The sequence below is a fragment of the Haliotis rubra genome, unplaced genomic scaffold (genome assembly GCF_003918875.1).
Source record: "Haliotis rubra isolate DU_JTF1 unplaced genomic scaffold, ASM391887v1 Scf1006, whole genome shotgun sequence".
Taxonomy (NCBI): domain Eukaryota; kingdom Metazoa; phylum Mollusca; class Gastropoda; order Lepetellida; family Haliotidae; genus Haliotis; species Haliotis rubra.
In genome coordinates this window covers 21557-43617 of record NW_025764900.1, presented here as the reverse complement: position 1 = coordinate 43617, position 22061 = coordinate 21557, and the positions used below count along the sequence as shown (strand labels likewise).

The 22061-nt window shown below is 40.4% G+C and overlaps 1 protein-coding gene across 1 annotated transcript in view; it reads left to right on the top strand.

Moving 5' to 3' along the window:
- Positions 1 to 1078: 1078 nt before the first annotated feature.
- The window catches only part of LOC124267812 (neurogenic locus notch homolog protein 1-like), a 38116-nt gene continuing 17133 nt past the window's right edge, over positions 1079 to 22061 (top strand). Inside the window, exons 1-14 of the mRNA XM_046702808.1 lie at positions 1079 to 1085; positions 1950 to 2099; positions 3388 to 3504; positions 4493 to 4627; positions 7764 to 7871; positions 8809 to 8937; positions 9230 to 9535; positions 9891 to 10027; positions 10501 to 10576; positions 12188 to 12316; positions 13401 to 13532; positions 14836 to 15132; positions 19471 to 19632; positions 20180 to 20460. Coding sequence (XP_046558764.1) covers positions 1079 to 1085; positions 1950 to 2099; positions 3388 to 3504; positions 4493 to 4627; positions 7764 to 7871; positions 8809 to 8937; positions 9230 to 9535; positions 9891 to 10027; positions 10501 to 10576; positions 12188 to 12316; positions 13401 to 13532; positions 14836 to 15132; positions 19471 to 19632; positions 20180 to 20460 — 2166 coding nt within the window. The remainder of the gene's footprint in view (positions 1086 to 1949; positions 2100 to 3387; positions 3505 to 4492; positions 4628 to 7763; positions 7872 to 8808; positions 8938 to 9229; positions 9536 to 9890; positions 10028 to 10500; positions 10577 to 12187; positions 12317 to 13400; positions 13533 to 14835; positions 15133 to 19470; positions 19633 to 20179; positions 20461 to 22061) is intronic.

Here is a 22061-nt window from a genome sequence, read left to right as displayed (position 1 = left end):
TTAAGATTACCGTGCGTTATCTGTCACCATTACACAAAGCGGAAATAGCAATCAGCTGTGCACCGTTTCCCCTTGAACAAGTTCAAACATGCACAATAATATAGCGGGATGAATTCTATTGATTGAATACTATTATTTAACCCAAAAAAATATATCCTAGCATTGTGTAATAGTTTTTATGTAAAAATATATAATCAACACTAAGGTTATCACGGACCATCATGAGCGTGGTAAGCCGCGTGACATGGAGCAGTGATAATCAGTTTGTGATTGTTGAATGGGGTAAAATAAGCAAGCCAGTTTGTTGCTACAATAAATATGATATTTAGAGAAGCAAAATATATTATGCATTTTCTGTCAACTACACTTCGTTTAGATCCGTTGAGTAGACACAATATATATGACAGTGAATTCTTTGAATAATGTGGATCGACAGTGACAGTGACCGCGAATTTGATGGGTTCTGACCCGATGACTTGTGAAAATCTCAGAACTCTCTTGCAGAAATGTCAGTGTTTATTGTTAGTGGACTATTTTTCTTATTGTCATATATATATAGATGAAATATGGACACTTAAATAATATATTTTGAAACAAAAGTTGACTTCAGTTTTTATTTACCGATGGTACTTTTTCACAAAATGGCGTCTAGTTGTTGATGCAAGCAGTGATCTTGGGATATAAAAGGAACACAAACACATGTTGCCACAATACACGGTAATCTTTATTATGTAATATTCTCACCAACACTTACGCTGTATATCCACTTTCCAAATGGCGTCTAGTTGTTGATGCAAGCAGTGATCGTTAAAAAAGGTAAACAAACACGGTAATCTTTATTATGTAATATTCTCGTAATGGTGTCTCCGTCGTTGATGGAACATACTTACGGGTACTCTGGTCTCTGTTGGCGCGACCCATCGCGGAGTTGACATATCCATGAGAGATATGATTTTGACACTGATTTTGAGGGTCAAGTTTGGGGTCGGCTTATCCATGGGATCGGCTTATAGACGGTCATATCTTTTGCAGTATGTGAGGTGCTTAACTGTATGAATATTTTTGTCTTTACTCAATAATGATGAGTGAGTGAATATAGTTTCATATAGATTTTAGAAATATTCCAGCAATGTCACAGCAGGGGATGCCAGTAATGAGCTCACACATTGTACCCATGTGGGGAATCGAAGCCGGGTATTCAGCGTGACCACTTTAACCACTAGAGGCTACCCCACTGTCTAACTTCTTTGAGTGGCATTTTAGAAGTTGGGAAGTACAATAAAGAACAAACTTTATGGATAACAACTTCTTTTTATTCGTGTGTTACCAATTCCGACAGCAAATCAGCCATTTCCGACCACATCAAAGCAAGCCCCAATCATCAAATAGAGTGGTCTGACATCACCATTCTCTCTAACAAACAGACTTCACTAAACGCAAGCTCACCGAAGCCATCCACATCAAACCCCAAAAGCCCACCATCAACCAGAGACCAAGGATACTTCATTCCATCCGCTTATGATGCACGCATCCACCAAGCCCAATCTCCTGTATAAACATCTCATTATTATTTGTACATCATTGGCTTCCATGCCTGTCCTTTGGCTACTCTCTGGCTTCATCAGCTTTCTGCCTAGCCAATTATGTTAATTATGTTGTTTTCTTTGTTACATTATTACATCCAGTATATATATACTTCCCCCTTCTTCATGTTCCATTATGCTTGACAACGGTACAAGAATCTGTACTGAAACATCACACACACGAACAAAGAAGTTGTTATCCATAAAGTTTGTTCTATATTGTACCCCACCATCTTTTATTCCGTAAAACACTGCTCTGTTAAAGATATAATATTTATTGTTCGTATACTTCGAGGTGCAATCTGAGTAAACATCTTCATCCTGACTATACAACAAACTGACGATTTTCATTTATTGCTTTTACAGAAAAGCCGGGTGTGTGTCCCCCAGTGTCTGGTAACTCTACTGGAATATGTGGACCAGTTTGTTCCAGTGATGGAGACTGCAGCGGGGATAGCAAGTGCTGCAACAATGGCTGCGGACGCACCTGCATGAACCCATACAATAGACCTGGCAGTGAGTATACTATGATGGTCTTTGTGGGGTGGGTAGTGACTGACTGACTGACTGACTGAGTTTAGTTTTACGCCGCTTTTAGCAATATTCCAGCAACATCACGGCCGGGAACACCAGAAATGGGCTTCGCACAATGTACCCATGTGGGGATTCGAACCCGGGTCTTCGGCGTGACGAACCAACGCTTTAACCACTAGGCTACCCTGCCGCCCCCGTGGGTAGTGAATACTTTATGCTAGTATTCATCTCATTGGCAACGAGTCCCCAGTAATAATCCTTGTATGTTTTTCAAACATATTGTCTTAGTTGTATAATTTCCCTTGATACAAAATAGCATTTATCCTCTGAACATTTATAATACAAGGGTCGGTTAAAAAGTAATCAGCCTAACTATATTCTCGATGTCCAATGTTTGAAAATCCTTCTTTTTATTTTGAAGGAATCATTAGCAAAGACATATCCAAAATTTCACATATGTGGGTAATATTATTTGTCAACACAACACATTGGAGTAAAATATTTGTGGGGTGGGTAATGTCTCCAAAACAAGCTCTCTCAGTAAACATGAAGGGGGAGTCACTTTAACAAGTGATTGTAGTTTCAAATTGCCTTTTTTTTGCACTTTAACATCTAAGTCTACCTATCTCAAACACACAAAATGTTTCTTGCATATTTTGTTTCCTGACGTTTGTAGTGCATTTGCTGCAGATTTTGCGTTATTGGGGGTACCAAGATAAAAAAAAAATGGGGATAGTGAGGCTGGACCATACCAAAACCAATTTGCTTGAGGTTAACAGATAATATGTAGAAAAATATAGCATAAAAACAGCTGCGCTTGTGTCATTTTCTTGGTGAGCCTCATTACTTTTTTATCGCTCCTCATATGTATCAGAGTGAGTGAGTCAGTTTGATTTTACATCGCTTTTAGCAATATTCTAGCAATGTTACGGCGGAGGACACCAGAAATGGACTTCACACATTGTACCCATGTGGGGAATTGAACCCGGGTGTTCGGCGTGACGAGCGAATGCTTAACCACTAGGCTACTTCACCACCCCTCATATGTATCAGACCTACCTTGCAAACTGTACCATTTTATATAACACTCCTCCCAACCTTTAGTACGTGAAAAATCTCTGTTTCAAGTTCTAGATTTCTTAATTTTACCTGAGATGATAGTTTATGTAACATGTTTTGTCTTTTTTCAACAACTGACGCTAATACTGATACTAAAACTTTTGATGAATGAGGCTCCTTCCCCTATATACAGCTAATGTTTCTGTTTCAGACACTACATGTTTCACTAATGACGAGTGTTACAATGGGGGCACCTGCTTCAGGTTCAATTGTGAATGTGCAAATGGTTATTCAGGAGTATTCTGCCAAAACTACACAGGCACTCAAGGTAAGATGACACTTTGTGACAGAAGCTGTTCATGGTATCCATGGTTCAAAATTTAGATCGAGGAAAAATATGACTGAATGAAATTTCTTTCTCTGACTTTTCACAACAAATAATTTCAGGAAGAGATGATCGTAATTATATACAGGAGAGATGACTACAGGTAGTGATGTTTGTATATATATACAGGAGAGAGTAACTACAGGTAGGGATGTTTGTAAATATATACAGGAGAGAGTAACTACAGGTAGGGATGTTTGTAAATATATACAGGATAGAGTAACTACAGGTAGGGATGTTTGTAAATATACACAGGAGAGAGTAACTACAGGTAGGAATGTTTGTAAATATATACAGGAGAGAGTAACTACAGGTAGGGATGTTTGTAAATATACACAGGAGAGAGTAACTACAGGTAGGGATGTTTGTAAATATATACAGGAGAGAGTAACTACAGGTAGGGATGTTTGTAAATATATACAGGAGAGAGTAACTACAGGTAGGGATGTTTGTAAATATATACAGGAGAGAGTAACTACAGGTAGGATGTTTGTAAATATATACAGGAGAGAGTAACTACAGGTAGGGATGTTTGTAAATATATACAGGAGAGAGTAACTACAGGTAGGAATGTTTGTAAATATATATACAGGAGAGAGTAACTACAGGTAGGGATGTTTGTAAATATATACAGGAGAGAGTAACTACAGATAGGGATGTTTGTAAATATATACAGGAGAGAGTAACTACAGGTAGGGATGTTTGTAAATATATACAGGAGAGAGTAACTACAGGTAGGGATGTTTGTAAATATATACAGGAGAGAGTAACTACAGGTAGGGATGTTTGTAAATATATACAGGAGAGAGTAACTACAGGTAGGGATGTTTGTAAATATATACAGGAGAGAGTAACTACAGGTAGGAATGTTTGTAAATATATACAGGAGAGAGGAGGCAATTCACTGAAGAGAAAAACTTCATTATTCCAGGTGACTGTAGATCCTCCAACTGGACATGTTACAATGGAGGGTCTTGTGTCCATGGATTTGATGGGCAATACTTCTGCGCATGTCAGAACTACTACCGAGGCAGAAGCTGTGAAATCCTCATCCAAAATACCACAGGTGTGACTGCAGGCGATGGATGGGTTGTGAGGGAAGGGTGGGGGAAAGATTAGGATGGGGGTACAATTGCTGTTAAGTATAAGGTTTGATATATTGAGTGTATTCTTGGTGTAAAGTGCCAGGTAAGATATATTGAATGTATTCTTGGTGTAAAGTGCCAGGTTAGATATATTGAGTGTATTCTTGGTGTAAAGTGCCAGGTTAGATATATTGAGTGTATTCTTGGTGTAAAGTGCCAGGTTAGATATGTTGACTATATTCTTGGTGTAAAGTGCCAGGTTAGATATATTGAGTGTATTCTTGGTGTAAAGTGCCAGGTTAGATATGTTGACTATATTCTTGGTGTAAAGTGCCAGGTTAGATATATTGAGTGTATTCTTGGTGTAAAGTGCCAGGTTAGATATATTGAGTGTATTCTTGATGTAAAGTGCCAGGTTAGATATATTGACTATATTCTTGGTGTAAAGTGCCAGGTTAGATATATTGACTATATTCTTCGTGTAAAAAGTGCCAGGTTAGATATATTGACTGTATTCTTGGTGTAAAGTGCCAGGTGAGATATATTGAGTGTATTCTTGGTGTAAAGTGCCAGGTTAGATATATTGACTATATTCTTAGTGTAAAGTGCCAGGTTAGATATATTGACTATATTCTTGGTGTAAAGTGCCAGGTTAGATATATTGAGTGTATTCTTGGTATAAAGTGCCAGGTTAGATATATTGAGTGTATTCTTGGTGTAAAGTGCCAGGTTAGATATACTGAGTGTATTCTTGGTGTAAAGTGCCAGGTTAGATATATTGAGTGTATTCTTGATGTAAAGTGCCAGGTTAGATATATTGACTATATTCTTGGTGTAAAGTGCCAGGTTAGATATATTGACTATATTCTTCGTGTAAAGTGCCAGGTTAGATATATTGACTGTATTCTTGGTGTAAAGTGCCAGGTGAGATATATTGAGTGTATTCTTGGTGTAAAGTGCCAGGTTAGATATGTTGACTATATTCTTGGTGTAAAGTGCCAGGTTAGATATATTGAGTGTATTCTTGGTGTAAAGTGCCAGGTTAGATATATTGAGTGTATTCTTGATGTAAAGTGCCAGGTTAGATATATTGACTATATTCTTGGTGTAAAGTGCCAGGTTAGATATATTGACTATATTCTTGGTGTAAAGTGCCAGGTTAGATATATTGACTGTATTCTTGGTGTAAAGTGCCAGGTGAGATATATTGAGTGTATTCTTGGTGTAAAGTGCCAGGTTAGATATATTGACTATATTCTTAGTGTAAAGTGCCAGGTTAGATATATTGACTATATTCTTGGTGTAAAGTGCCAGGTTAGATATATTGAGTGTATTCTTGGTATAAAGTGCCAGGTTAGATATATTGAGTGTATTCTTGGTGTAAAGTGCCAGGTTAGATATACTGAGTGTATTCTTGGTGTAAAGTGCCAGGTTAGATATATTGAATGTATTCTTGGTGTAAAGTGCCAGGTTAGATATATTGAGTGTATTCTTGGTGTAAAGTGCCAGGTTAGATATATTGACTATATATATTGACTATATTCTTGGTGTAAAGAGCCAGGTTAGATATATTGACTATATACTTGGTATAAAGTGCCAGGTTAGATATATTGAGTGTATTCTTGGTGTAAAGTGCCAGGTTAGATATATTGAGTGTATTCTTGGTGTAAAGTGCCAGGTTAGATATATTGACTACTAGTATATTCGTGGTGTAAAGTGCCAGGTTAGATATAGTGACTATATTCTTGGTATAAAGTGCCAGGTTAGATATATTGACTATATTCTTGGTGTAAAGTGCCAGGTTAGATATATTGAGTGTTTTCTTGGTGTAAAGTGCCAGGTTAGATGTATTGACTATATTGTTGGTGTAAAATGCCAGGTTAGATATATTGAGTGTATTCTTGGTGTAAAGTGCCAAGTTAGATATATTGAGTGTATTCTTGGTGTAAAGTGCCAGGTTAGATATATTGAGTGTATTCTTGGTGTAAAGTGCCAGGTTAGATATATTGAGTGTATTCTTGGTGTAAAGTGCCAGGTTAGATATATTGGTGTAGTGTATTCTTGCCAGGTAAAGTGCCAGGTTAGATATATTGAGTGTATTCTTGGTGTAAGATATATTGAGTGTGCCAGGTTAGATATATTCTTGAGTGTAGATATTAGATTGATATAGTGTATTCTTGGTGTAAAGTGCCAGGTTAGATATATTGAGTGTATTCTTGGTGTAAAGTGCCAGGTTAGATATATTGAGTGTATTCTTGGTGTAAAGTGCCAGGTTAGATATATTGACTATATTCTTGGTGTAAAGTGCCAGGTTAGATATATTGACTATATTCTTGGTGTAAAGTGCCAGGTTAGATATATTGACTGTATTCTTGGTGTAAAGTGCCAGGTAGATATATTGAGGTGTATTCTTGGTGTAAAGTGCCAGGTTAGATATATTGACTATATTCTTGGTGTAAAGTGCCAGGTTAGATATATTGAGTGTATTCTTGGTGTAAAGTGCCAGGTTAGATATATTGAGTGTATTCTTGGTGTAAAGTGCCAGGTTAGATATATTGACTATATTCTTGGTGTAAAGTGCCAGGTTAGATATATTGAGTGTATTCTTGGTGTAAAGTGCCAGGTTAGATATATTGAGTGTATTCTTGGTGTAAAGTGCCAGGTTAGATATATTGAGTGTATTCTTGGTGTAAAGTGCCAGGTTAGATATACTGAGTGTATTCTTGGTGTAAAGTGCCAGGTTAGATATATGGACTATATTCTTGGTGTAAAGTGCCAGGTTAGATATATTGAGTGTATTCTTGGTGTAAAGTGCCAGGTTAGATATATTGAGTGTATTCTTGGTGTAAAGTGCCAGGTTAGATATATTTTGTGTATTCTTGGTGTAAAGTGCCAGGTTAGATATATTGAGTGTATACTTGGTGTAAACTGCCAGGTTAGATACTCTGACTATATTCTTGGTATAAAGTGCCAGGTTAGATATGCTGACTATATTCTTGGTATAAAGTGCCAGGTTAGATGTGCTGACTATATCCTTGGTATAAAGTGCCAGGTTAGGTATGCTGACTATATTCTTGGTGTAAACCCCTATGTCAGTGTCCCTCTATATCCTTCCAGATGTCTGTGACTCCTCTCCATGTATGAATAACGGGACCTGCGTGGACTATGGGTACTCAAGCTACGGCTGCATCTGCCCCCCTGGAACTATGGGCATCAACTGTGAGGGTAAGGCTGAAGGAATACTCTTGTCAAAGCTGTGGGTAATTGGGAGCCTTGGTTGAGTTTACCCAGGGAGGGCTTGATTTAAGCATTAAGAACCTGAAACTACTAAATTCAACGTCTTATGTATATCAACTTGCACGCAGTGCATGTTAATATTTTTTGCTCGAAGAAAACAGAATAAGGAGGAACTGACTTGGAACATTGACTCTGATTATTGTAGGAACTGTCACTGAAGGACCATTTTCTTCCCACAGAGGTTACTGCTGTCATATCTTCCTACGTAACCTCTGTTCTAATACGGCCCTTTCATGGTGTGAGCATTCAAGACTCGTGATTGGAGGCAATCAGATTTAGTTGTGCAATCATGTTCAGTGGCGTCTCCATCGTTCTCGTTGACAATGGACAAGCTAGCCATTAAACGTCTTGTGTGTAACATCAACACAAGTCCCCGGCAGATGGGGGATATTTGTGGCCCCACATTTGCTTGTGTTAGTCAAGTTGAATCTAAGTCGATGTAACACGTGTTCTGATTGGATAGAAAGAAGGGAGATAATTCGTGTTGCGATCTTTTGCCGCTAGGGGATATTACGAGAACCGGGAAATATGGCCGTATTAGAACAGAGGTTACGTAGGAAGATATGACAGGAGTAACCTCTGTGGGAAGAGAATGCTGAAGGACGTACTGTTCATGAAAGTTTAAGAAGTAGGATAACTACAGATTTCTTTTGTAATGATACTGTTCTAAACCGTCTTTACCAAAACTCAAGCTGTATATAAGATTTTATATTAAGCAGGAGGTGCAACCTGTTTTTGTTTGGTGCAACAAGGTGATTGCCTTAGGTTGCACTGGATGCAAGTAGGTTTCATTTCCTTAAATCAAGCCCTGCCAGATACTCTATGATACAGAAGACGTTTTGTCATATTGCATATTGTTTTCCAGAGCGACTTTGTGACTATTTTTACTCCAATATATGCATGGGTGGCTCGTGTATTGGTGATATGAGAACTGGAGAAATCTGTCAGTGTGGAAGTAACAGAAAAGGACTCTTCTGTGAGAAACAGGGTTATGGTGAGTCCATCCATCTTCATCATCAAATAAATGCAGCTGTTATTTTGTTAACAGATTTCGTTTACAAATAATGTGGACCATACAAAAGTTGATTTTTTCTATCATTCAGAAATGATCTGCTATGTGTTGTGTGGTAGTTTGCTTGCCTCTGTGAACTATCGTAAAACTTCATTAACCGATCAACCAAATACCCACCCCACATTAATGGGAGAGAGATTCAATATTTTACCGATGTACTGTTAAGATTGGCAGTTATGATTGGGACTGATTGTCATGACCTTTCTCCCAACAGAATTCATTTGGGGCTGTGAGCTCAAAGAACGGTTCTCGGCATACATTCAGAAGGTTCTGCAAGGCACTGCTGTTCCACCTCCCGTCAACTATGCCAGAGCGAATAATCTGATTGAAATACTGCAGAAATTCAACCTGACTTCATACATAAAGCCCAAGTGTAACCCCAGCAATCCAACACAGTACATATCCCCTACGTGTGAGGTGGACGTACTGACTGGGCGGACTCTCTGCTTCTGTGTGGACAACTATGGTTTTATCAGAGGAAACAAGACATCTCAACCCCTGACTGCAGCTGACTGTGGAGGTAGGTACTGAACAGTTTCACCTGACCGGACGTAGGTACTGAACAGTTTGACCTGACTGTGGAGGTAGGTACTGAACAGTTTCACCTGACTGTGGACGTAGGTACTGAACAGTTTCACCTGACTGTGGACGGGGGTAGTGAACAGTTTCACCTGACTGTGGAAATAGGTACTGAACAGTTTCACCTGACTGTGGACGTAGGTACTGAACAGTTTCACCTGACTGTGAATATTGGTAAAATTGGTATAAAACTATAATCACTATAGTCATTATATATAAGTGCTGTCCAACAAATGAATCCTACAAGATTAGATATTAGTATATATTTATCTGTGATGTCCTGTGTATGATTTCAGTGACCAACAATCCATGTCAATCAAACCCCTGCCAGAACAACTTCAGCTGCATTAACCTTGGTAATGGGAGTCACATGTGTGACTGTCCGTCGAGCTACGGCCCTAACTGTGAGGATGTTCCAATATACATGTGTCAGGTGAGATGCGATCCCTCTAAACCTCACACCCAACCATCGGTTAGAGCGTCCGCCTGGAGAGCGGAAGGTTGCGGGTTCGATCCCCGACCACGTCATACCAAAAGACGTTAAAATATGGTACTTGTTGGTGCCTGCCTGGCGCTCGACATTAATGGGTACAACAAGGACTGGTCGGCTCGGAGTCAGTATAATGTGTCTGAGTGGGGTATTCCTGCTTCACTGCGACCTAATCCGCTCAGCTCAGACACAAAGTCCGCAGTCTAGACCGACACCAGTTGTCCGAAGTCCATTTTGTGGAAGTCTGGTGGCTTAGCGGGTTAGGCGGCTGACTTTCTGTGCTGGCGATTAGGTTCCTGACTCTGAGGGTGTGGGTTTGAATTCCAGATGGGACTCAACCCAACAAAAGTACTAGAATCTGTTCTTTACTGGGAAAGTGTAATCCCAAGTATAACATGTTTTATATCTGTGTGCAGTGTCGTACCGGCAAGAAGTGCATAAGGAAAGAGCGCTGTGGTACCTCCGGATGTAAGGAGACAAACATGTGTGTTGGTAAGTACTGGTGTGCTTTGGTGGCAGAATTATCTAATTCTACAGACTCTCATAATGCATTTATAAGTCATGATATCTGCCTATCATGTTGAAGATTCTCCTTAGTCATGATATCTGCCTATCATGTTGAAGATTCTCCTTAGTCATGATATCTGCCTATCATGTTGAAGATTCTCCTTAGTTATGATATCTGCCTATCATGTTGAAGATTCTCCTAAGTCATGATATCTGCCTATCATGTTGAAGATTCTCCTTAGTCATGATATCTGCCTATCATGTTGAAGATTCTCCTTAGTTATGATATCTGCCTATCATGTTGAAGATTCTCCTCAGTTATGATATCTGCCTATCATGTTGAAGATTCTCCTTAGTTATGATATCTGCCTATCATGTTGAAGATTCTCCTTAGTTATGATATCTGCCTATCATGTTGAAGATTCTCCTTAGTTATGATATCTGCCTATCATGTTGAAGATTCTCCTCAGTTATGATATCTGCCTATCATGTTGAAGATTCTCCTTAGTTATGATATCTGCCTATCATGTTGAAGATTCCCCTTAGTTGATTATTCACAACTATGACAACGTTCATCATACTGTTTGCATGGGCTGTGTATTGGCAAATACATTGTATTGCAATATAATGCAATATCGGTACCCGTATTGTGATATGTATTGCGATATGTATTGCGATATGTATTACGATATGTATTGCGATATATGGATTGTGATATGTATTGCGATATATGGATTGTGATATGTATTGTGATATGTATTGCGATATGTATTGCGATATTTATTGTGATATGTATTACGATATGTATTGTGATATGATATGTATTACGATATGTATTGCGATATATGGATTGTGATATGTATATTGTCAATGTATTGCGATATGTATTGCGATATGTATTGTGATATGTATTGCGATATGTATTGCGCTATATTGGGAACCTATGCGTTTGGCAGTAAATGATTCTATTTTCTACACTTTAGGTCCCTAAACATACATGTTTTGGTTCTTATAACCGCAATCTCATAATTAGGTTGCATAGCCATGGATTCTATTTTCTTTTTTATACTCTTTATTGTATTACAGTATGCCTTCTGTAACTGTAGAACGAAGGAAAACATCTGTTGTGAATGAACGTGTGTAAATTGTAATTGAAACCATAAAGATAATCACAAAACCTTCATATATGTTCTTTACCCAATATACCAGTTTTAAGAAAAAATATTGCGATACATATCGTTTGAAACGTATATTGCAATATAACAGTAATACCATGCAGTCCTACTGTTTGCCGTGTTCCACAACCTGGCAGGCTTTCCCCACAGCTGCACAAAGATATATCTGCAAGTTGTTTTCACAAAGGTGCCTCCTACCAAGGTCTTCAGAAAGGTGCCAAAACGGACCTAGTAGCAAAAGAATTTTTAAAAAAACAACAACTACCTCTCTCCAATGGTTTTAAAAAAGTATTTGTCACCAATAGGGTTGTTGAAAGAATCTTTTCCAGTCCTGAATTTTATAGGAATGTAACAGTTGTAAGGTAAACAGTTTTGGATTGGCACCCTGGTGGAAGGTATAGTTTGCCCTGTCTGTTGGCAGACTACTACTACCGCAGCCCCTGTGATGCAATGCCCTGTAGCTACAACGGTCAGTGTGTGGAGCGGGCCGGTCAAGGCTTCTACTGCAACTGCATGGAAGGCTATACAGGAGTACATTGCCAGACCAACGGTGAGTAGCATGGAGACTACACTGTATTTGGAGACAGTACTGTAATCACAAAGTACTTGTTCAAGTGTAAACACCGTAACACCTGTACTTCATGATAAACCCAGTGCCACTTATTCTGCATTACACACCTGTAACACCCAAACTACATTATAACCTGTAGCACCTATACGGCATTACACAGCTGTAACACCTATACTGCATTAAACACCTGTACTGAATTACACACCTGTAACACCTATACTGCATTACACACCTGTAACACCTATACTGCATTACACACCTGTAACACCTATGCTGCATTACATCACTGTAACACCTATACTGCATTACATACCTGTAACACCTATACTGCATTACACACCTGTAACACGTACTGCATTACATAGCTGTAACACCTGTACTGCATTACACACCTGTAACACCTGTACTGCATTACACACCTGTAACACCTGTACTGCATTACACACCTGTAACACCTGTACTGCATTACACACCTGTAACACCTGTACTGCATTACACACCTGTAACACCTGTACTGCATTACACACCTGTAACACCTATACTGCATTACACACCTGTAACACCTGTACTGCATTACACACCTGTAACACCTGTACTGCATTACACACCTGTAACACCTGTACTGCATTACACACCTGTAACACCTGTACTGCATTACACACCTGTAACACCTGTACTGCATTACACACCTGTAACACCTGTACTGCATTACACACCTGTAACACCTGTACTGCATTACACACCTGTAACACCTGTACTGCATTACACACCTGTAACACCTATACTGCATTACACACCTGTAACACCTATACTGCATTACACACCTGTAACACCTGTACTGCATTACACACCTGTAACACCTATACTGCATTACACACCTGTAACACCTATACTGCATTACACACCTGTAACACCTATACTGCATTACACACCTGTAACACCTGTACTGCATTACACACCTGTAACACCTATACTGCATTACACACCTGTAACACCTATACTGCATCATATAGCCCACCTTTACTGTACACCTGTCCTGTGAATGTTTCTGTTCTCCTTTCAGCCCGTGTGTGTTCGATGTTTGGCAGTGTGAACATCTGCGGTGCTGGTGAATGTGTCGGCGATGTCCAGAATGGGATGTTGTGCAAATGCCCCGAGGGTCGTCGTGGAGCGTTCTGTGAAAGACTGGGAACAGGTGTGTAACAGGCAGTAATAATATGTAATTCTCCTGTATAGGCATGTTGTGCATGTTACTGTAAGGTGTACCAAGTGTGTAGCCTTGATTTTTGGGGTGACTATTGAGGGGGAAACAATTATTGTGATAGCGATAGTCTATTGCGACCCACTATTGCGACCAACTAATGCAATAGTTTCTTTCTCCTTGACTTGTCTCATTTGAAGTCAATTCCCAAATGAATTTTTAGTTTATATGAAATAAAAACAAGTTTTGAAGTAGTTTCAGTCTCTTTTAATGAGTGACAAGAAATGAATGTATAGTTTATATGAAATAAAAACAAGCTGAAGTAGTTTTAACGAGTGACAAGAAATGAATGTATAGTTTATATGAAATAAAAACAAGCTGAAGTAGTTTTAATGAGTCACAAGAAACTTGAAACCCAGATTAAGTAAACTCAATGAAGCTGCAAGTCTGTACCCAAACATCCTGTGGAAGTCAATTACTAAACTTTTGATAGTTATTACGTCACACATACTATAGATGCATCAATAGTTTTTCATTTCTACCATCCATTAATTGCTATCTGAGACTCAACAATTGCAATGCATCGATAGTTTGATGCAGCGTTACAGCCTTTCATGTGTAAGACAGCAGAGTTGTCCTATGTAGCTGCTCATCCTCACTGCTTGCCCATTCTGCATGTATATGTAGGCTTCCATTCTCTTCCCACAGAGGTTACTCCTGTCATATCTTCCTAAGTAACCTCTGTTCTAATACGGCCCTTTAATGGTGTGAGCGTTCAAGACTCGTGATTGGAGGCAATCAGATTTAGTTGTGCAATCAGCGACGTTGTTTCAAAAGTGATCATTCGCAAGGCCTCGGTAATTTCCGTATACTTCGAGAAAACTAAACCTCTTCCCCTGCGCGATGCGCAAACGTTTCTTCTAGACAGAACTCAGTCATGTTATGGCGGATCAGTGGTGTCTCCATCGCCCTCGTTAACAACCGACAAGCTAGCCTAAACATCTTGTGTGTAACATCAACACATGTCCCCGGCAGATCGGAGATATTTGTGGCCTCACATTTTCTTGTGTTAGTCTAAGTTGAATATAAGTCGATGTAACAGGTGTTCTGATTGGATAGAAAGAAGGGAGATAATTCGTTTTGCGATCTTTTGCCGCTAGGGGATTTTACGAGAACCGGGAAATATGGCCGTATTAGAACAGAGGTTCGTAGGAAGATATGTCAAGTAACCTCTGTGGGAAGAGAATGGTAGGCTTCATGTTGCACAGATTCACAAACAAGTGATTGTCGATTTCAGCACGCACCCAATGTGAACGGCAGCAGGACCTGACCGACACTGTCCAGCGCATCCTGAACGGGACTGAGACCGTGCCTGGAGTGAACAATGCCAGTACCATGGTGGGGAGCATCATGAGGTCCGCATTAGGCAGTTCATACCTTCCACTGACCAACTGCTCCGTCAATGGTGACTTCGCTCCACAGCAGTGTCAGCGTGACATTTACACTGGTGCTGAGAGGTGTTATTGTGTCAACAGTCGGGGACAGGAAATCTCCACCAACGTCACTATGGTCCCTGGTCAGCCTCCATGCACAGGTCAGTCATATAACCATTTATCTTGCTCTTTGCTGAGCGCTCTTCTATTATTTTCAGTGCACCCCGTTTACAAGCGAGTAACATTTTCTATGCACCCCGCTTGGAATGCCGAACTCATTTGGTACTTCATAGTAGTAATTGTTTATCTCGAATAACATTGAATCACGTATGATGTATGGAAATTACCCATGTTTTGCAAATGCAAATCGACGGAAGGGAGATAGCTCTATATTTGCTTTTTTTGTCGTCTTGTTGTCTGGTACTCCATACTATGATCCGATACCTGTGCTTCAAACAGTTCAAAATTACCATTGAGGTGTTCAGTAAGATAAATACGTAGAATAATGTAGAATCCACATTCAGACGTCACTTGGTCAATATGTTCTTGAGTTTCGACATGGTCATACTGTTCTGCTGACAAACAGCACACAGATCTGTTCTTGGTCTTTGGATAACAATGTGGGAACAAAACAACATCCATGTTGCATACCATGTGGAAACTGACACATGTTCCTCGTTAGTGTCATGACACGCATCTTCGTATTTTCCGTATACAAACTTTTTGGTCATGTGAGAAGGCAACAGTTTTAAGTCAGTGTTTTTCCTTCCAGAGATGCAGCCAGGCATCACTAAGGCATTCTGCTCACCATAGTTTTCAATGAACTGTACAGCCTTTTTTCGCTGTTCTAATGTGAGACATGTTGATTGATTGGTTTTATCTGCCCTACCATGTTTCTTGGCATTTATTCCAGAAACTAACATATGCTCTTTGACGTTTTTAAGACGCTTAATACCCGACCCAAAAACAAACATGAAACATTCTCGACAAACTGTGACACCTCTGAACATGTACGTTGTTCTGGTCTCCGTTCTTGGCTGAGGGGCATGACCTTTCTTCACGGTATGAGGCTGGTTCTGTACAAGGGTATTCAATGCTCCGAGCATTAAGATATGATGATGATTAACGTGATTACCGGTATCACAATAAAAATCAAATTCAAGACAATCCAGTCTTGACTCCTGAATCATATCAAGTGGAATCTTCTTTGTGCAATTCCATGCACAGCACCCACTTTGAATAAAGGATTGCACCTCCAGTTCACAATCAGAATGGGATAAGGGTATAGACAGAGTTGGAAGAGTCACTTCAACAACATCTTGGTCAACATCTAATGCAGAAATTTAACAGTATCCTCTCCGTATTCTGGTAGTGTACAGAGGCTAGAATCTAAGCATGTTTCAGCAAAGTCTTCCAATACATCGTTATTGCTTGCATTATTATCATCAGTACAAACATATTCAGAAATAATATCCGTTTAGGAGATAAACATCATGTGTTGGCCAATTTCAGGGTGTTATTGAGTATTTGAAGCACGGGAATTCATTTGGAACCGACGGCGTTGTTATTGAGTATTTGAAGCATCGGAATATTTCATTTGAAACCCTGACGCCGTCGGTTCCAAATGAATTCCCGTGCTTCAAATACTCAATAACACCCGGAAATTGGCCAACACATGATGTTTATCGACATTGTAAACACAAAAGTAAACCAGAAGGTCCACACACGTTTTTTGTGTCTGCTCTCATTGATATCGAGTACGGGTACAGCAGTGAAATGTCATCAGCCGGCCGTTTCGGCTGTCTCCCATGGTAGCATCTGGAACTGCTCATTCGGACTTTACGTCACAATATGATTTTAATGACGTCATTACAGCTGATGATGTAACAATACAATGGTGTGAGCGATGTTTGTATGTATTAATACGCAGATAATTTCCGGGAATCAAATACGATTTGATCACGTTTTTCAACCAATCAGATTAAAGAACACAGTGACTTTTGGTTTACAATGCTCCTGGTACATCGGCAATGCCTTTGCCAAAATCTAACAACTGTTCCTCAGCCATAATTGCTCAGTTACTTATACCAACCACAGTGCAAACACCAGTAAAAACCATGAGAATTGATGTCATGGACGGTTGTACTATCTGACAGATTGTCAACACAGAATAAATGGAACTGTCTGTGGCATGATGCACAGTATAGCCAGAGTGTTCCATCTGCGACAGTCAAAACAGTGTTATCACTACAGACTAGTTATGTTTCAAGTTTTGAGGGGTCAATAGCTGATAGCTGACACTCGCAGCAGACCCATCTTTCTGCCTCGACAGAACTGTCACTTGCTGGACTGTTTGGGGGAGCAGACATTCTGAAAAAGCAAGATATACGTTCCAGTCAGAACAGTTACAAGTGTTCAGTATTTAACAGTTCATTTTGGAATATTGTATAATCGACAAGTAAAAAAGAAATCAACTGATAAAAAAAACATTATAAAAAATCCACAAACCCCTGATTCTATAACATTCTGGTTAACCGCTTATGGCCCTTCTATTAATACATTTAACATACCTCTTATGATGATTTCATTCTCAGCCTGACCAGAAGTACTGCTTATAGATTCTTCAACAAATCTAGTCCTATTTTAATAGGTTGACAAACTTTCAATTGATGACGGGATAGGGATATTGATTGCTCTACCCTCTACACTTTGATAATCGGAGGTGTCAATTCCCCATAATTCCATATGCTGATAAGAATGATTATCAAATGATTCGCCACATATTTGGCAAATTGTGGGATGATAATTCTTTTTCTGGAATAACATGTCGTGGTATTGTGAATGAATGAAACTGTGGATCGACAAAGTTATGATGGGAAAAAGACCGAGATATACGCTCAAAACGGGGAATTGGTGGGTAACCAGGCCCGGTGTAACAACGACTCAAGTCTGGTTCTGACTGTATACGCCGCAATGTAAAAGGGTAGTGAGAGTTGTGCAAAGGCTCAGTGCACAAATCAAACTGATAAAGGTCATATTGGTACGTTTCCCATCCATATGTACCTTCATTTTTTGGTACAAAGTTATGTAAGTCTAAGTAATTAATTGAATTCGAGCTGTTTGTGCTTCGGCCACTAAAATATTGGGTTTAACAGGTTTGTATAGTCTGTCCATAGTGAATGTATGTACTACCGTCAGGATTTTGAAACCTGAAAGGAAAATTTAATCTACTAAATTTCTCTTACATTTTTTTTTCAATATTTAATTCAGTTCATAATAGTTGTGTACTGAAGAGGATCTTTCTAGGAGATTAAATTCAATTGTCATTGCAATAATGACACCAAAAAATAACCAAAACATCTTATTAAATAAAGGGACCAGGTGGTCGTAATAAACACGTTGATTTTGTATGTCTACGGAAAAAAACATAATTAAGACAATTTTGGACAATAATTGAGTAGTCAAACCTGCTTTGTATAATTACCAATGTAAAATACAACTTTGCAACCATGTAGCTATAAATCATATTGTATTATCAGTGTTCAAACGCGGGCTCGTGTAAACTTATCCTCCACCGGAAGCAGGGTCAGGTCAAATGCCAGTCAAATTAGTTGCGATCAAGAACTCTGTTACGCTGTGAGGTTTAATGAAAGGTGTCCAAAGAAGCACATGTAAAATATTGCCTAGTGAAGCCTTTCTCTGCCTCGTTTGAAGTTTTTATACTGCATAAAAGTTTGCGCTGACCATGTGGTACCTTTATGGAACCTCTTAATATTTTCAGTTTTGAGGCTTATATTGTAAACAATCTGTAATTCCAACAGTCAACACGTAACAAATAAGGGTTTTTTAAACCATTAAAACATAGATCGTGAAATTTAAGACTTTTATTCACCGGTTCACGTTTCTGTCAGTATCTCTGAATCTGTGATCGACCATGTGGTCCCTTTACCGTTAGCCTTCCCCATTTATTCTGTCTATTTAAGGATGTAAATACCTGAGCACTTAACGAGTTACACATTCCATCCCCTTTTGCTAAGTGGTTGCACTTTATCCAGTTACTGAAGTGGTAAAAAACAAGTCCTGTTGATATGTAACTACCTCTGTTCACTTCTGGACCAAATACAGTAGTTTTACAAAACAAATCTTATGGATAACAACTTCTTGATTTATTTTTCACAACTTTCTGGGCTAGTTCTTGCCCCTTCTTCAGGTGGATAAGGATCATAGTGAGCAATACAGTATATATATATTGATGTACAGGAAGCCATATGTAAATTAAGTATATACATGCACAAGGGAAGTCTTTGATGATGATGCACCAGGGGTTAGGGAGGTACACCCCTTGATCCCAGTTGATCTCGAGCACTAATCTTCTTACGTTGATTGACTCCAATTACTGATGTTGGAAGCCAGGATTTCAGTGTGTTGCCTGTTGATGGAGTTATTTGGATTTTTGACAATGTGACAGTAGTTTTGATCTACATCATCGTTCATTACAGCTCCCGACCCAACAGACATCAGCAAGCTAATCTGCAGCGCTCTGTCAAACATCTGTAGGAATGGCGGTTCTTGCGTTGGAGAGATGGACAGAACACCCCGGCTGTGTCTCTGCCCAGATGGCTATGAAGGAATCCTTTGTGAGAGGAGATCAGAACCTGGAGGTAGGAGGGATCATATGTAGGATCAGATGTGGGTGAGGGTAAAGGCTGGAGGTATCACATGTTGGTGTGGGTAGAGGCTGGAGGGATCACATGTAATGAGGGTAGAGGCTGGTGGGATCACATGTGGGTGAGGGTAGAGGCTGGAGGGATCACATGTGGGTGAGGGTAGAGGCTGGAGGGATCACATGTAGGTGAGGGTAGAGGCTGGAGGGATCACATGTAGGTAAGGGTAGAGGCTGGAGGGATCAGATGTAGGTGAGGGTAGAGGGTGGAGGGATCACATGTAGGTGAGGGTAGAGGCTGGAGGGATCACTTGTAGGTGAGGGTAGAGGATGAAGGGGTCACATGTAGGTGAGGGTAGAGGAGAGAGGGGTCACATGTAGTGAGGGTAGAGGTTTTAGGGATCATATGTGGATCAGGTGTGTGAAACAAGAGCCTTGGTACATCAGTAGTGCTGGTAATGTGTGTTTTACATCTGAGAATTATACCCAGTCTGAAAACTAGCTGATCATTCCTGGTAGCTCATCCACTTGTCTTGACCTTTCAGACAAACCACAGAACTACACAATGTGCACATACAGTCACGAATCCTACAACATGATGATGGCTATCTTGAACGACAACTTCACCCTCACCGTCGCCAATATAACCATCAACAAGAACACTCTGATGTCAGCCTTTTACCAGGGTGCTATTTCGTCTTTCCTCACAGACTCCACTAATAGCACACTCAACAGGCCTGTCATGCCTATCAGTATCAACGGCACCACAAGGCTGGCAGTTATTCGCCCCAACTGTACTCTCTCAGGAGAGTTTGCCCCAATGCAGGTGAGTCAGCTAAGCGTTTGAGCCCCATTTGTCCTTAACCACCCAAATGCCCAACATCTACAGTCCGTTTGATTTCTTTTGAGACCGATGAATTGCTCACTAACACAAAATCTAATAATCGAATAATGAAATCGACAGACCAACTCTGATGATTTGTCTCATAATTTTGATGTTCGGGCCCCCACGACAGGTGGATAAAGATTCAGCGATGCATTCCTCGAGCGCTGTCTCAGGCGAGAACCTTATGGCAGTGGCAGGAGCTACTGGGCCTTCTGACGTCAGCTCAAGCCTTAACATACAGAGGCCAGCTCAAACTTCGGCCGATACAGCAATTTTTAAGCCCGTATCTTCAGGCCAACAACCCCAAAGGAACTGATTTGCATTCCAGAACCGCTTCGTTCAGTCCTTCAGTGGTTTCTCGACGAACAGAATGTCTGCGCCGGAGTCTCTATGATGCCCTTTGCACCGACTCATCACCTATTCATCCCTCATGGGCTGGGGAGCTCACTTCCTCGACCACCAAGTGGCCGAGCTGTGGTCATCCGACGCACTGGTACTTCATAACGAGCTGGAATTCAAGGCGGTAATTCAAGCCATCTGGCATTGGGCAACAGAGCTTCAATCAACCAGTCTGCTGATTCAATCAGACAATTCGACAGTGGTTTGGTATATAAATCATCTAGGCTCGACAGGCATGGCGAATCTGCTACAATGGGCAAACAGGTTCTTCCATCTCATCGACTCACTCAACATCTTAGCCAAAGCCAGACACATTCCCAGGGTAAAAAATGTGATCGCTGATGCCTTGTCCCGATCCAACCGACTGTCCCCGACAGAGTGGAAGTTACTGCCCCAGATCTTTCAGTCGATGATCTACCCAATATCATGGCCTCAAATGGATCTGTTCACCACAAGGTTCAACAACCAACTTCCAAAGTTCGTATCACCAATCCCAGACTCCTTGGCATGGGACCTGGACACGTTGGCAATATCATGGGAGGGTCTCAATGCCTACGCGTTCCCCCCTTCAGCTCTGTACTGAAAGTAATACAGAAACTATTGACCACCAGCAACATACTACTGCTTTTAGTCGCACCCTTCTGGCCAGCGAGAAGTTGGTTCGTCAACCTAAGAAGCCTGGTAGAGCCAAACCCAGTACCGCTTCCCAACAGGGACAACCTACTTCTTCACCCTCACTCGGAACTGCGCCATGCGTCACCTCAGACCCTCAATCTACATGTTTGGCGCATGTTCAGAGATCTCTCATAGCTGAGGGCTACTCTCCCCAGGTGGCCACAGCTATCACTTCATACTTCGACCTGTTCCTTGTACGACAACAAGAGTAAGAAGTTTGAAGACTACTGCAAGGTTAGGGGAATTGCATCTCCCACTTCCACCTTTGCTCAGGTCGTTGCTGAGTTTCTCCAGCATCTCCTCACTACTAAGAAACTCAAAGGTACTACGTTAGCTACCTACTTAGCCGCCATCAACTTGGTTTTGGCTACCACCACGGGCACGAAGATTTCCACTGTTCCCGAGTTGCAGAGTCTACTACGGTCCTATAGATTCTCTGACCAGTCCAGGAAGTTCAGACCTCCGGC